This window comes from Syngnathus scovelli, chromosome 12 (genome assembly GCF_024217435.2).
Source record: "Syngnathus scovelli strain Florida chromosome 12, RoL_Ssco_1.2, whole genome shotgun sequence".
NCBI lineage: Eukaryota > Metazoa > Chordata > Actinopteri > Syngnathiformes > Syngnathidae > Syngnathus > Syngnathus scovelli.
This window is the reverse complement of record NC_090858.1, coordinates 4,914,805-4,926,736: the sequence shown is the minus strand read 5'-3', so window position 1 is coordinate 4,926,736 and position 11,932 is coordinate 4,914,805. Positions and strand designations below refer to the sequence as shown.

Genomic DNA, 11,932 nt, shown 5'->3' with positions numbered 1-11,932 from the left:
GTACAGTTCAGTTGTATTTAATACTTTTGGTTATACGGATCTGCTTGGCCTTAATGTTGCAGCTAAGTAGTGAGACTTGACGCCATTTACAAACGGAATCTTGTCAAAAATAATAATTCTAGAATGTATTTATTTTCCTTTTTTTTGTCTCTAAGTGCCTTTTAATTGACCAGGAACCTCTTTCTGAAAGTCCAATATTGGGATAGCGTCCAACTCATCAGGCAATATAGAGGATAGAAGGTTTATGTCATATTTTTCCACACAAAAACTTTATCAGATCTAATGTGGAACAGACATAATAAAAAGGTACATAAAGACATTTTGAAAAACTTTAGACTGTTCATGTCGACCTGCACATTGTTGTAATATTTGCATATCTTTTGTTGTTGTACGATTACAATGACACATAAGGCAAATAAGATCTCTGGCACTCTAGTGACTAAAAAGTTCTTCCTACATGCAAGTCTACAATGCAGATTTTGAATTCAATAACAAAAACAAAAAATAGTTTGTATAAAAAAATAATCTGGATACATAAGTAAACATGCATATTTAACATTAGCTTGAATCAATACTAAGTACTTTAATGCCAATCCTCTTTGGTGTTACTCGAACCATAGCTTGGTTAATACCAACACAAAAGCAACAACGTAGATGTAGAATCACAGTTTAGTTCCCATTTCTTGCCACACTCTTTTGTGTTCTTGCTGACTTCACAGTATAAAGAAGCGTAACCAAAGGATTGGTATACAAACATACGGTATAGGTCACAGGTGTCAAACACAAGGCCCGGGGGCCAGATACGGACCGCCACATCATTCTATGTGGCCCGCGAAGATAGATTGTGCATCAAATTCGTGTGTCGTTACTAGAATCGCAAATTGTCTTCACTTTTGATATCTTTTTTTTTTAATTTGATGTGTTTTTACTTGTCTGATTTGAAAACTAGTTGTCAGTTTGTTTTGTAGCTTTTACTGTATATATATGAGGTGCTCATACATTTATTTGGGTGGACACTCATAATGGCCCTCCGAAAGAAGCTACGACTAAATGGCCCTCCGAAAGAAGCTACGACTACAATGCGGCCCGTGAAAAAAATGAGTTTGACACCCCTGGTATAGATGATTAGCAGCACAAGTTTTTGTTAGCCCCATCATTTGCAAGACATTTTTATGAGTCATGTTAGGAATGAAATATTTGATCAGAAAAGACACCATGAAGACACAAACCGTTAACTCTACGATCAGTGTAACAGATTTTTGGAAAAAAGGTCCTCTCGGATTGTATAAACAAGTGGGAGGCACAGGAACATAGGCCCGCCTGGTTCATGCAGTTTTAAGCACGTCAGACACAAAAACTGTCGAGATGTATGAGCCTCCACTGTGTGTACGTGTGCCTGTTGACACATGCCGTGGCATGACATTGTCCACTCCGCCTTCTGGTATGACGTAGGGGCAGAAGTGCGTCACCCCCTAGCTCCGGCTTTCCGCAATTCCCTTTTACACAAGCTCCGTCCCGACTCTGATGTCAACGTGAGCCAATTCTGAACCTTGTCCTTCATGTGGAACAGCAAGGCCGTTTGGTCGTTTAAATGCAGATCCCCACTTTCCACTCAGAAGTCATCGTTGGCCCTCTTGCGAGACTGATCACCCCTGAAAAACAAAAACACATTTTTGCAACCATATTATTTATTTGTACTTGACCTTTAAAATATTTATTTTTTTAACTGAATTGTAAAGGTAGTAGAAAAAATTATGAAATTTGGTTTGGGCTTTGTCATGTATTATTATTATTTTTTTATATCATCACACTGTGCTCCAGTCCGTAACTAACCGTTGAAAACCGTTCATTGAAAGCTCCATTTGGAGCTTCTGGTCATTAGCGGCGTAGTCCAATAGCATTGATTCCAGAGCGGGAGGGTTGATTTGAGGAATAAAGTCAGAGAAGAGAGCAGGTGCCAACTGGGACCACTCTACAAAAGAATTTTAAAATGATCAATGTTATGTAGGGTTTATGCAACTTTGTTTTACGGTTGCACACCTGGTCGGAGGCTGTGGAGGCCTTTGACCACACTGGCCATGGTAGACGGCTGTACTTTGAAGGGCACTGTATGTGCTTTAACGAGAAGAGCTGAAAGAAAAAGGCTTGAGAAGTCAGTGACAATTTTGCCCAAAAAACAAGCAAAGTAAACCAGCAGCCTTATTCCAAAATGGATTGTGTTCATTATCTCCACAAACTCCCCAAAACTGTACGAAACCACATACGTCCGCATTCATACAAGTATCCAATCATTTCTTAATCCTAATTACAACCTCAAAGTTTTTTGGAATATAAAAGTCACATGCTTGGCACACCTACAGTGTCTTTGAGCAATTACACCCATTCCTCTATGCAGCACCTCTCAAGAGCCATCGGGCTGAATGGGGAGCATCTGTGCGCAAAAATGTATTTCGTCCATTTTGGAATGAGGCCGCATCGTTGCAGACGCACTCAGGATTTTCCCATATTCACGCAAACAGCAAGGTACTCACGCAACAGTGTGTCGATATATTTCTCTGCCACGTGATCAGTAAACAGGTTCATCAGATCCTGATTCAAGTCACGATGGAGTTTGGATTCAATGTAGAACTTGTTCTGAAAACAATCATGCATAAATTGGAGTCGATTTTGCATCCGCGTGTGTCTATTGTCAAAAATATCCATGTCAAATTGAGAACAGCGTTGTAATGCCAGATGAAGAATGGAAAATATTAGTGATGTTCGGTACCACTTTTTTCAAACTGATAGCTGTGCAAGTAGTCACAGATACTAAGCACCGATACCATTAGTATTTTTGATACATTTTTAAAAAAATACCCTCATATACCAATAGAGAAATTTTCATTAAATTGCATGAAATTTATGTCAATTTTCTATTCTTCTCATTTCTAGGTCCTGATCATAAAACTGCCTCGAATCGGACGACATCTCAATTACCAATACTGTGAAATAAGGTATGTTACTCGCACATCCCTAAAAAAAATACCGCATTCTGTCAGTGTCAGTTACTTACCAAATACATAAACACTGGGACAATACACTGAAGAGATGTGATGTATTGTGTCAGGGCGGTGTTGAAGCTTTCAATCAGGTTTTCAAGTGGGACCTCCTAGAAACAATATAAAGTGTATTATATATTTTGGTTTCATTTTGCACTTGATGGGTTGGAAGACACGTTTAGCTTAGCTTACATTCAGCTCAGAGGATACCCGCTGTAGATGATTTGCTATTTTGGATTTCAGATCATTGTAGAGCAGCTTGGAGTGTTGCTGGCAAACACATTTGTAGACGTAACTGTGGAAAGAAACAAAACATACGAGGGCCCGTTATTTCTGCCAATAATATTGATTACTTAGTGTTATTGATTGTAGCTTTCGCCACACTTTAGTGATCGAGTCATTACCTGTATATTTGAGCGTATGAAACAGAGATGTGGTCTGTGGGATTTTGGATGAGAAGGCGCTCAATGGCCTTCTCCAGGTTTGGCCAGTGGTTGTTGCGGTAGTCTTCCACGGCCATGGCATTGAGAACTACAAAGGAAAAAGAACATGGGAAGGGTTACCGTTTGTTATTTATTATTATGGTTTATTATCACAGACGTGTGTTTTATTATAAGGGTGTGAATGTACAGAAAGAACGTTAACTTACGGTACTTTGAAGTCGAGTCGAGAGTGAGTTTGTCTTGGCCAGAGGCGCCGCCCGGGGTCGCGCATTCGGTCTCGCCACCGACTTCGCTGCACTCGCTGCCTGAGTCCGAGTCCATGAACTCCGAACTCGATGCGCTTCGGCATAGTAAACCCGTCCGAACTGACCCCACTTCACCTCCCGGTACCGCTAAGCAGACAGGCTGCTGGATCGGAGTTAGGTCGCAGAGTTGTCTGCTTGAACTCTTCTGGACCTCACTGCCCGTACAGTAGTTATGATTATGGTCATCTTTTACGTCCGAACAATCATCTTCCATAGCCTCCATTCCAACCGTCGCCGTGAACCGATACCTGGCATTTAAAGCTGTGGACGTACTTTCGATATCGACAAGTGCATCATAAAGCACCCGAGTCTGTTTTCAGCTTTGCGTTGTTGATGACGGGATTTTTACGACATTGTCGTGACGTTCTTCTTCTTCTTCGTAACGTCATTTATGTGAAGACGTACCACGAGACGGCGCGTTACCACCAACAACTGGCTCGGCGTGAAAACGGCAATTATTTGTCTCAATTAAACAAGTGCAATACAAAAATATATTAGCATAAATTCTTATTAATTAAAGTTGTCTTTTTTAGAGGGGGTAAGTCATTTAAAATACGTTTACGTAAACATTTGCCAGTTCTACTCCTTTGTGATTCTTTCAGTCTCTCATTCTATGATAAACAAAATTCTATTTGGACTAGGACATTAATTGGTTCAAGTTTAGGGTCATTTCAATAAGTGGAATAAATTAATTTCCTCTGATGACGCTACATATTCTTACATCACATGTATTTTCATTTTGCAAGGTTGATTTGTATATAGCATGGATATTTCCTTATATGTTTTTGGTAGGGACCCAATATAAGTCAGCTCAGTTTTTATTTTGCCTATTAAGTGAAGATAATTAACCAATTATCAATCAGACAATTTTTTGGGGGGTGAATGACGATAGTCAATTCAGGTCCTGTGTGCCCTTTCTCATAAATGTACATTATATGTTGATGTGGCAATTTTATTGGGTCCAGGCAAAAATCAATTTTGTGTGAAGGTGTGATAAATAACAGATGAGTGACCCTTTGTTTTTCCAAATTTTTACTGAGAACCCCAGAAGAAAAAACAATTTAAATGGCGGCAAACCGTACTCTTCAATCGTAGACTGAAATAGCATGTGAATGATGTTGGCACCAGGCTCACATAAATCTCATCAGCCGACCAACATGTTTACATGCAGCAGGCTCGAGCGCGAAGAGAATACTCCTATTATTATAACACCACTGATAGTCCATGAAAAATAAGAGCAACGATCGGTTTCATGAAGATGGCATTTTATCGCCCCCAACGTTGATGGAACATAGTAAGGCTTTGTAATAAAACAAACGACAACTTTGTACAGAAAGACCATCATCTACTCTGGGCAGAGTATGTCTCAAAGCTGAGTATAAAAATAAGAGGCTTGACCATAAAAAGTAGCTGCCGCGTCTGAAGGAAACACCTTTTCAATCATCTCTCCGAGACTCAATTGACACGAGGAATATATTACAAAGCTTATATCGAATTCAGATCTCAGATGAAATGTTCTTTGGTTTTAAACTTAAAGAGGACTGTTATCTGCTGCATTTACCCTCATCAGAGTTGAATTGTTCGTGTTCAGGTTAGCCAAAAATGTTCAAGTAAGACATTGGAGGGTACGTCTTAGCAGGATTTTGACCGAAAATGTTCATGCTACCGTGACATAAAACAGTTGCAAAAACATCACATCACGCCACAGTTAATGTCACATTATGATGACAGTCATGACTTAAAGCTTAAACTGCTGTCTTTAGTCAGAAGTTGCAGTAGATGAACTGATGCATTTCCATACAAGAACACAAAAAAGATGGCAATCTAGAAAGAATGTGTGTGGCTAAAAAAAATTCCATATTCACATAAGTTGCCACATGATTTGATGAAAGATGATATAGTCTGATGAGTCAAAAAAAATATATGAAAGAGCTTATATGTATACATATACATATGTAAAAAGACAATGAGTGCTTAGTCAAATGTATACTTTTAAAAGTGTGTGCTGCTGTGAGTTTGTTCAGCTGTACTGTCCGTCTGCAAAGTCGACATAGCCTCATTGGTCAAAGTGTCTTGTATCGTGTCTCTGAGGCTGGCCGCTCCGTCGGGGTCCTCCAGCTCGCTGATCTCCCCTCCCTCTTCGCCACTGCATTCCGACTCTTCGCTGTCGCTTTCGCTTTCGCATGAGCTTGACGTCTCGTCCTCAGAGTCTGAGTAAACTTCGGCGCCGTGGAAGATGTAGTGATGCGGTGCTTGGAACAGGTACTGGCCCGCTGTAGGTCACATGCAGAATGAGTTTAATGGCCACGTCTTTGTTTTATCCTTCTGTGAATAGCTTAAGCGCACACTGGCTATTTTTGGAAAACTACTCACAAATAACAAAACCTTTAACTAAAAAAAATTACACAGTAGTGATCTCTACTAAGGTTGTGACTTACTATCAAGGCGCTTGCTGATTGGACTTCGGCTGATGCGATTCATCCAGCACCTCCGCCGAAATTCATGGTGGGAAGATTGACTCCTTTCTTCCGTGGTCTCTTCTTTAGTTGCATCCTTGAGTGAGAACCGGCTGGGCTCAGAGTTGTCTTCGCCGGGACACTGAGCGTCAGGACAAGGCTCTGGCGGCGTGACGTGACCGCCAGTTTCTGTGACATTCGGACTGTGCGGCGAAGGCGTTCGGACCGAGTCTGTACTGTGCCGCTTGGGCTCCTCTGGCGTTCTGTCGTCCGCGGCGGACAGGTCCTCGCACGGCGGCTGCTCCGCTAACCGGGGAGGTTTCTCCGTGATCTCGGTGAGTCTTACGGTGTTGTAGCAGAGCTGCTCAAAGTCCCCGGCCAGTCGATGACAGAGCTCATTGACGATGACGTCGCAGTCGCCGAGCAGCTCCACGTCAAAGTTGAGGTGAGGCAGCTGCTCCCGATTGATCAAGACCTGAGGCACTTCATGAGGAATAGAGTCTGGATAGGACAGGGGGGAAAAAAAAAAAAAAAAGCCGCTGAAAACATTTGCGCGCAAATAAATTCACTAGTTTGGGCGAGAGCATACTTGGGATGAGGGCGACCGGTCGGACTTTAAGTGACGACCCAATAACTATTAGAAGATCCACCTCGTCCTTGTCCTGCTTCATGGCTCTGTGAAACATTTCTGGAAGATTCTCTCCAAAAAAGACGATGTCTGGTTTCATTATTGCTAAAGGAACATCCAGACACCGGGGGCAATGAGGGACTCGCTGCAAATGTAAGAACATGTTTTTGTTTTAAATCTAAAGCGGTATACAGTAAATCCATATTGTTGTTGCAAGTGACAAAAAAGTGAGCTAATACATTGATTTATTGGTTTTTTTCTTCTTCAAATATCGGCCTAAAATAATTATTAGTGGTAGAATAAATGTCAACATACATACCTGGTTAAAGATGTCCTCCCTTATAGCTTCACAATCCACTTTGTATTTACAGATGAGACAGGAAGCAGTTGCAAATGACCCTGAAAGAGTCATTGTTGAACTTTTTGAAACTTTGTGATTTCCCTCACAAATAATCTTGAGCTGTTAACGTTGCCACCTACCGTGACACTGGATGATTCGCTGAACTCCGGCCACTTGTTCTAACGTATCGATATTTTGCGTGTAGTTACGCAGCAACTTGCCCTGCTTGTCCAGCATCGATATGAACTTGTGACAGGGCGAAGGCTGGAACTGACCCGGGTAGATCTCCTGTGACAAAGACCATGCACTGAGAACTTGCGAGCAAAACGGGACCCACACTTCACACCTGTACTGGCTTCGTAAGAATAAACATACATTAAGCAAACCTTAGCAAATTTGAAAAATGGCCTTGGGTCTCTTTGGAAGTACTCAATGTCAAACATCGACTGTGGGTCTGGAAGATCAGGAAAGTCAACAGCAAGACGGGCATAAATTCCATCTCTGGAGCGGAAATCTGGTATCCCGCACGAAACGGACACCTGAAGGAAGAGCAGAGAATTTAAATTTAGTAAGCCCATAAAATCACGAACAATGGACTCTTTGGTATGCATTGTTTTCTATTCATCACATATTTTCATTTATTCTGGGTGGGTCTGGAACATACAAGGTGTGTCAAAAAAGGTCGATTTCAAATCCAAACGAAATATGTTTGCATTGATTTTAAGGTTACTGACGCAGCGGAACCCGACCAAACTCTCGGGCAGTGTGCAGGATTTGGCAACTACTTTTCACGCGTGGCCGAGACTAAGTGAGTACAAATACAAGACACATACCCCGGCACCAGTCAGCACCAGAATTCTTTTACTTTCATGGAGTAGCCTGACCACGTCTTCCAAGGTGTTGATATCCTTCCTTTTTTTTCTTTTAGGAGGTTCTGAGATGTTGATGATGATCTGCCACAATGTCATGTCATCTAAATCCGGCGGGAGTACAGTCTCAGGCAGCAACTCCCTCAGAATGGTCCGTGGGTCAGTTTCTCTTATGTGCTGCTGGATGAAACTGTAGGAACCTGGTCAAAAAGATGACAACTCAGCACGGCAAATGATCATAAATCGAGATAGGGTGCTCAAATTCAACCCAGGCACCTATATGTGGTTGAGGTGCCCAGTCGCTGGAGCTGGCATGCGAGGATCTGTCATCCTCCTCCGTGACATGCTCGGGCGTGACAGCGAAGCCATTGGCGGGGCGATCGACACACCCAATGAGACCTGAGTTCAGACAACGCAAGAACTATTAAACAGACTACAAGTGCGGGTGACATCGCTAAATATACGTTTGGAGTGGTAATTTACACGGCCAGTTACATCTGATACATATGGATGTATAAAATAATGTCGGCGGGTAACTCTCTTATGCAAGTGGGTGTGGATAAAGTCTTGCCAGCTAACAAATGCTACGTCGCTATAAGTTCGGTGTCTCGTGGGAACAAGTCCATTCATGAAAACTCCTCTTATGTCTCCAATAGACATTTTCCTTCTCGCTTACGTGTCATCATTATCAGGAAAACGCTGCCGCCAGGTACAGTTTGGGTATCGAAAGAAAAAGTGGAGCGATCCTTTTTCAGTTAAAAAAGGAATTTTCGTTCGATTTGGTAAAATGTGCACCCGCCGGAGAAAAGGCGCTTGGTGCGTTAACAACGTCTGCCGCTTTACCTACCGGCACTAGCCTCGAATGTCCCGAGCACGGCGCTGTCGTCTGGTTTGACGGCGGACTTAAAAGGATTGGAGACGAGCAGTCCCAGGCCATTGTTGTCTCCGCCTTGCGCTCCTGGGGCCTGCTCTACCGCCATCGCCGGCTTGGCTTCCTTCTCCGCTGGCTGGCCACAATTCACCGCCGCCCCCCAACTCTCCGTGACTCCAGACATGCAAGGGAATTCATTAGCGTCAGTGACTTTGTGGCCGTAGCTGCTCGTCCGGGGAATTTTGGACTTTTTAGCGGCGGGCTCGTCCATATCTGATGCGCCCGACAAGGCCTTTCCCAGACTGTTCTCTCCGTCCGCCATCTTTAGCCCGCAGAGCCCGCTGAGCTGAGGGAGCGGATCCCTCCCCCGAGGACAGCTGGCTCATTTGCATAGGTCACGTGACGTGCTCTCATCCAGTAGGAGCAATAGGAACGTCCATCCCCTTACGTCACGAAAACGAAACCATAACAAAAAAAATGCTGCATTCAGGTACTATCGGACAAGTTTGACGAAGAAGACAAACCCTGTACGTATTATACGTATTAGTAGAGGTGTCGATCTTTTCCGTACTGTTTAATTATTTTTTGGGGGAATCAGAAAGCCTTACGTGTCACAATATTAACTTTATCTGCTCATTTTTCTTGTGTGTAGAATTTACATCGATGTCCCTTTAAAATTCGTCATGTGTTGGAGAGTAGGATGAGTCACTCAAATGCATCATACGTCATATGGTAGCAATTACAGTCCGCTTTCCCACTCTGAGTACCCCAAATATTTCACGAAATTAGGATTCTGTTGAATCCGAGGATCTCCCTGACAACCTGTGGGAAGAGGGCAGCGTCAACGAAAGCGGGTTGCAGCTGATATTTTAACTTCTCCCTTCGAAATCATCACATTGTTTAATGGAGGCCGTTTTGAACTGCAGACCTGAAGATTTGGAAGATTATTACGCTTTATTAGGATGCGATGAGTTATCATCGGTAAGTTGTTGTCGGTAATGCTCAGTTCATGGCAAGTTGTGTACCACAAAAGTTGAAAAAATATAAATTGAAAGTTAGAATTAAGATATGTGCATCAAGAGTATTATAGCATTTTGACAGCATTTTATTTTATTTTATTGCAGACTGAACAGATTATCAACGAATACAAGATTAGAGCCTTGGCATGCCACCCAGACAAACACCAAGATAACCCCAACGCAGGTATAATTGTTAAACTGCTCTGATATTTTTTTTCCCCAAATTCAAATAATAGCTGTATATAATGTTATTTAAAGATGATTATATTTTTGTTAAATTTATTTCTTTTTAAAGTATGCTCTCTTATACCAGGATTTCTTTATTTTCTTTCTCACAGTGGCAGAGTTTCAAAAGCTACAAGAAGCCAAAGAGGTTTTATGCAATGACGACAAAAGAAAAAACTATGATCTATGGAAGAGAAGTGGAGTTTCTATTCCATTCCATGACTGGCAAGCCTTAAATGATTCTGTAAAAATGGTAGGTGGCGTTTCACTGTGGTAAGTTTTTGCAAGAGAAACCGGTATTGTGATCAATTTGAAAAATGTTTTCAGTCAATGCATTGGGCTGTGAAAAATAAGAAGGAACCCATGCTGGAGGCTGCAAATGCAGAAACACCAATCACGCATGCCGAGGAGCTTCATTCTCAGCAGGAAGCACCGGGGATGCCCTCAAGTGAAGGAATGCTGTCCTCAAGTAATTCCTAATCATTCAGCCATATTCATATAATAGTGGATGTCAATACCATTTTTAGTTTGATTGTGTTCTTGTTAAATCATGTGTCCTCCCCCCTTTCAGCTCGAGACTAAAACAATCTGTAGAAAATGTGCATTCAAAAGCTTTAAGAGAGTAAAATTCAGTTCACCTGTAAAAGTTAGATGCATTTTACGTATATCTTGAAATATTTTTGGGAGTCGTGTATCTGTTGTAAGAGCAGTTTTAATTTCTTGAAAAAAAAAATAATAACATTTTATTGTCATTATCTAGGTGATTACTACTACCACCGCCGCTTCCGCTGGGCTGCTGACTCACCATCTTATTTGCTGCAGAAGTTCCGTAATTATGACATTTGAATACAGTACAGCACATCACACCCTGTTACTTCTAGTTGCATTGTTTATGGACACCATGTCCAAGCTGTGATGCCATTCTGCGTGTAAAGTGGAAATGTAGATGTTACTGTCTAATTCCGGTTTTGTGTTCATGGATCCAAAATTCAGCGTTTGCAACATTAACAAGGATGAACAAGGATACTGTTACTCCTTTAGACACAATTACATCAAATTATTTTGAATTGTTTATGTTTGACATAGTATTATGTAAATACAAATGTTTTATTTATATTTCTATGTGCCTTGCTATCGACTGGTGCCCAGTCCAGGATGTCTTGCCCAAAGTCAGCTAGGATAGGCTGTAACTCACGTACTGTATGACCCTAATTAGTACAAGTGGTATAGAAAATAGATTAATGCATACTTGACCTATCATATTGTCAAAAGAGATGCAGGAATTAAAATGTGCCATATTCTGCTGTAAATTGTTGTCCCTTCATTCCCACTGCACAAGTGCTTTTTTTTTTCTTCTCAGAATAGCAGAAAGTGCTTGCGATACTTTCGTTCATTCATCTTTTATTTCTCAGGATAATTAATCAATCATAAATTGAAACAAAGAGCAATCCCACAATTCCGCCCCTGTTAGTTGCACTTATCGTGATGTGATGATAAGAAAGTAAAAATGCTGCACTCTAGTGGTTGAAATTGACAATTACAGTTTACTAGGTTCGTCTCCATTCGTAGCACCCTCTGGCGGTTACTTTTGACAACGGCAGTTTTACCTATTTGAGAGTGATAAGAGGTCATTCGACTTAAAATAAGTCACAATTAGAAGCTTTTTAAAACCGCCATGAACTGTCAGCGTTAACACTTTTTAAATTGTAGGCATTCAAATTACATTTCTGCAATTCCC

General features: G+C 41.6%; 3 protein-coding genes across 5 annotated transcripts; 1 reads left to right on the top strand and 2 right to left on the bottom strand.

The window, feature by feature from the left end:
* Positions 1-113: 113 nt before the first annotated feature.
* On the bottom strand, positions 114-4,154 carry cacul1 (CDK2 associated cullin domain 1). Of its 2 annotated transcripts, XM_049736524.2 has the most exons (8): positions 3,688-4,153; positions 3,443-3,569; positions 3,231-3,333; positions 3,053-3,148; positions 2,532-2,634; positions 2,041-2,130; positions 1,834-1,972; positions 114-1,652 (listed from the first exon to the last, which is right to left on the bottom strand). In XM_049736524.2, exons 1-8 carry the CDS (start codon positions 4,007-4,009, stop codon positions 1,613-1,615), a joined length of 1,020 nt encoding a protein of 339 aa, XP_049592481.1. In that variant the 5' UTR covers positions 4,010-4,153; the 3' UTR covers positions 114-1,612. The 2 variants fall into 2 exon arrangements, with proteins under 2 accessions (XP_049592481.1, XP_049592482.1); XM_049736525.2 differs by lacking the exon at positions 1,834-1,972 and having other exon boundaries at positions 3,688-4,154.
* Positions 4,155-4,801: 647 nt separating this feature from the next.
* Positions 4,802-9,403, bottom strand: sirt1 (sirtuin 1). Its single transcript, XM_049736516.2, has 9 exons — positions 8,927-9,403; positions 8,356-8,478; positions 8,044-8,279; positions 7,597-7,749; positions 7,351-7,498; positions 7,190-7,269; positions 6,832-7,015; positions 6,225-6,743; positions 4,802-6,059 (listed from the first exon to the last, which is right to left on the bottom strand). The coding sequence occupies exons 1-9, from the start codon at positions 9,270-9,272 to the stop codon at positions 5,779-5,781; spliced, it is 2,070 nt and encodes a 689-aa protein (XP_049592473.1). The 5' UTR covers positions 9,273-9,403; the 3' UTR covers positions 4,802-5,778.
* Positions 8,477-11,504, top strand: dnajc12 (DnaJ (Hsp40) homolog, subfamily C, member 12). 2 transcript variants are annotated; one of them, XM_049736526.1, is made up of 5 exons: positions 8,477-8,788; positions 10,075-10,153; positions 10,308-10,447; positions 10,522-10,663; positions 10,955-11,504. In XM_049736526.1, exons 1-5 carry the CDS (start codon positions 8,708-8,710, stop codon positions 11,038-11,040), a joined length of 528 nt encoding a protein of 175 aa, XP_049592483.1. In that variant the 5' UTR covers positions 8,477-8,707; the 3' UTR covers positions 11,041-11,504. The 2 variants fall into 2 exon arrangements, with proteins under 2 accessions (XP_049592483.1, XP_049592485.1); XM_049736528.2 differs by lacking the exon at positions 8,477-8,788 and adding an exon at positions 9,490-9,931.
* Positions 11,505-11,932: the final 428 nt, after the last annotated feature.

What these genes read in the sequence shown, in the direction of transcription:
- cacul1 (XM_049736524.2), bottom strand. Translation starts at nt 4,009, where the DNA reads ATGGAGGCTATGGAAGATGATTGTTCGGACGTAAAAGATGACCATAAT. An exon ending in TCATACGCTCAAATATACAG is followed by an intron (nt 3,334 to 3,442) that starts GTAATGACTCGA and finishes TTCTTTCCACAG; the next exon opens with TTACGTCTACAAATGTGTTT. An exon ending in GGGTATCCTCTGAGCTGAAT is followed by an intron (nt 3,149 to 3,230) that starts GTAAGCTAAGCT and finishes TATTGTTTCTAG; the next exon opens with GAGGTCCCACTTGAAAACCT.
- dnajc12 (XM_049736526.1), top strand. Translation starts at nt 8,708, where the DNA reads ATGAAAACTCCTCTTATGTCTCCAATAGACATTTTCCTTCTCGCTTAC. An exon ending in CCAAGATAACCCCAACGCAG is followed by an intron (nt 10,154 to 10,307) that starts GTATAATTGTTA and finishes TCTTTCTCACAG; the next exon opens with TGGCAGAGTTTCAAAAGCTA. An exon ending in TAAATGATTCTGTAAAAATG is followed by an intron (nt 10,448 to 10,521) that starts GTAGGTGGCGTT and finishes AAATGTTTTCAG; the next exon opens with TCAATGCATTGGGCTGTGAA.
- sirt1 (XM_049736516.2), bottom strand. Translation starts at nt 9,272, where the DNA reads ATGGCGGACGGAGAGAACAGTCTGGGAAAGGCCTTGTCGGGCGCATCA. An exon ending in GACATTCGAGGCTAGTGCCG is followed by an intron (nt 8,479 to 8,926) that starts GTAGGTAAAGCG and finishes GTCTGAACTCAG; the next exon opens with GTCTCATTGGGTGTGTCGAT. An exon ending in GGCACCTCAACCACATATAG is followed by an intron (nt 8,280 to 8,355) that starts GTGCCTGGGTTG and finishes CTTTTTGACCAG; the next exon opens with GTTCCTACAGTTTCATCCAG.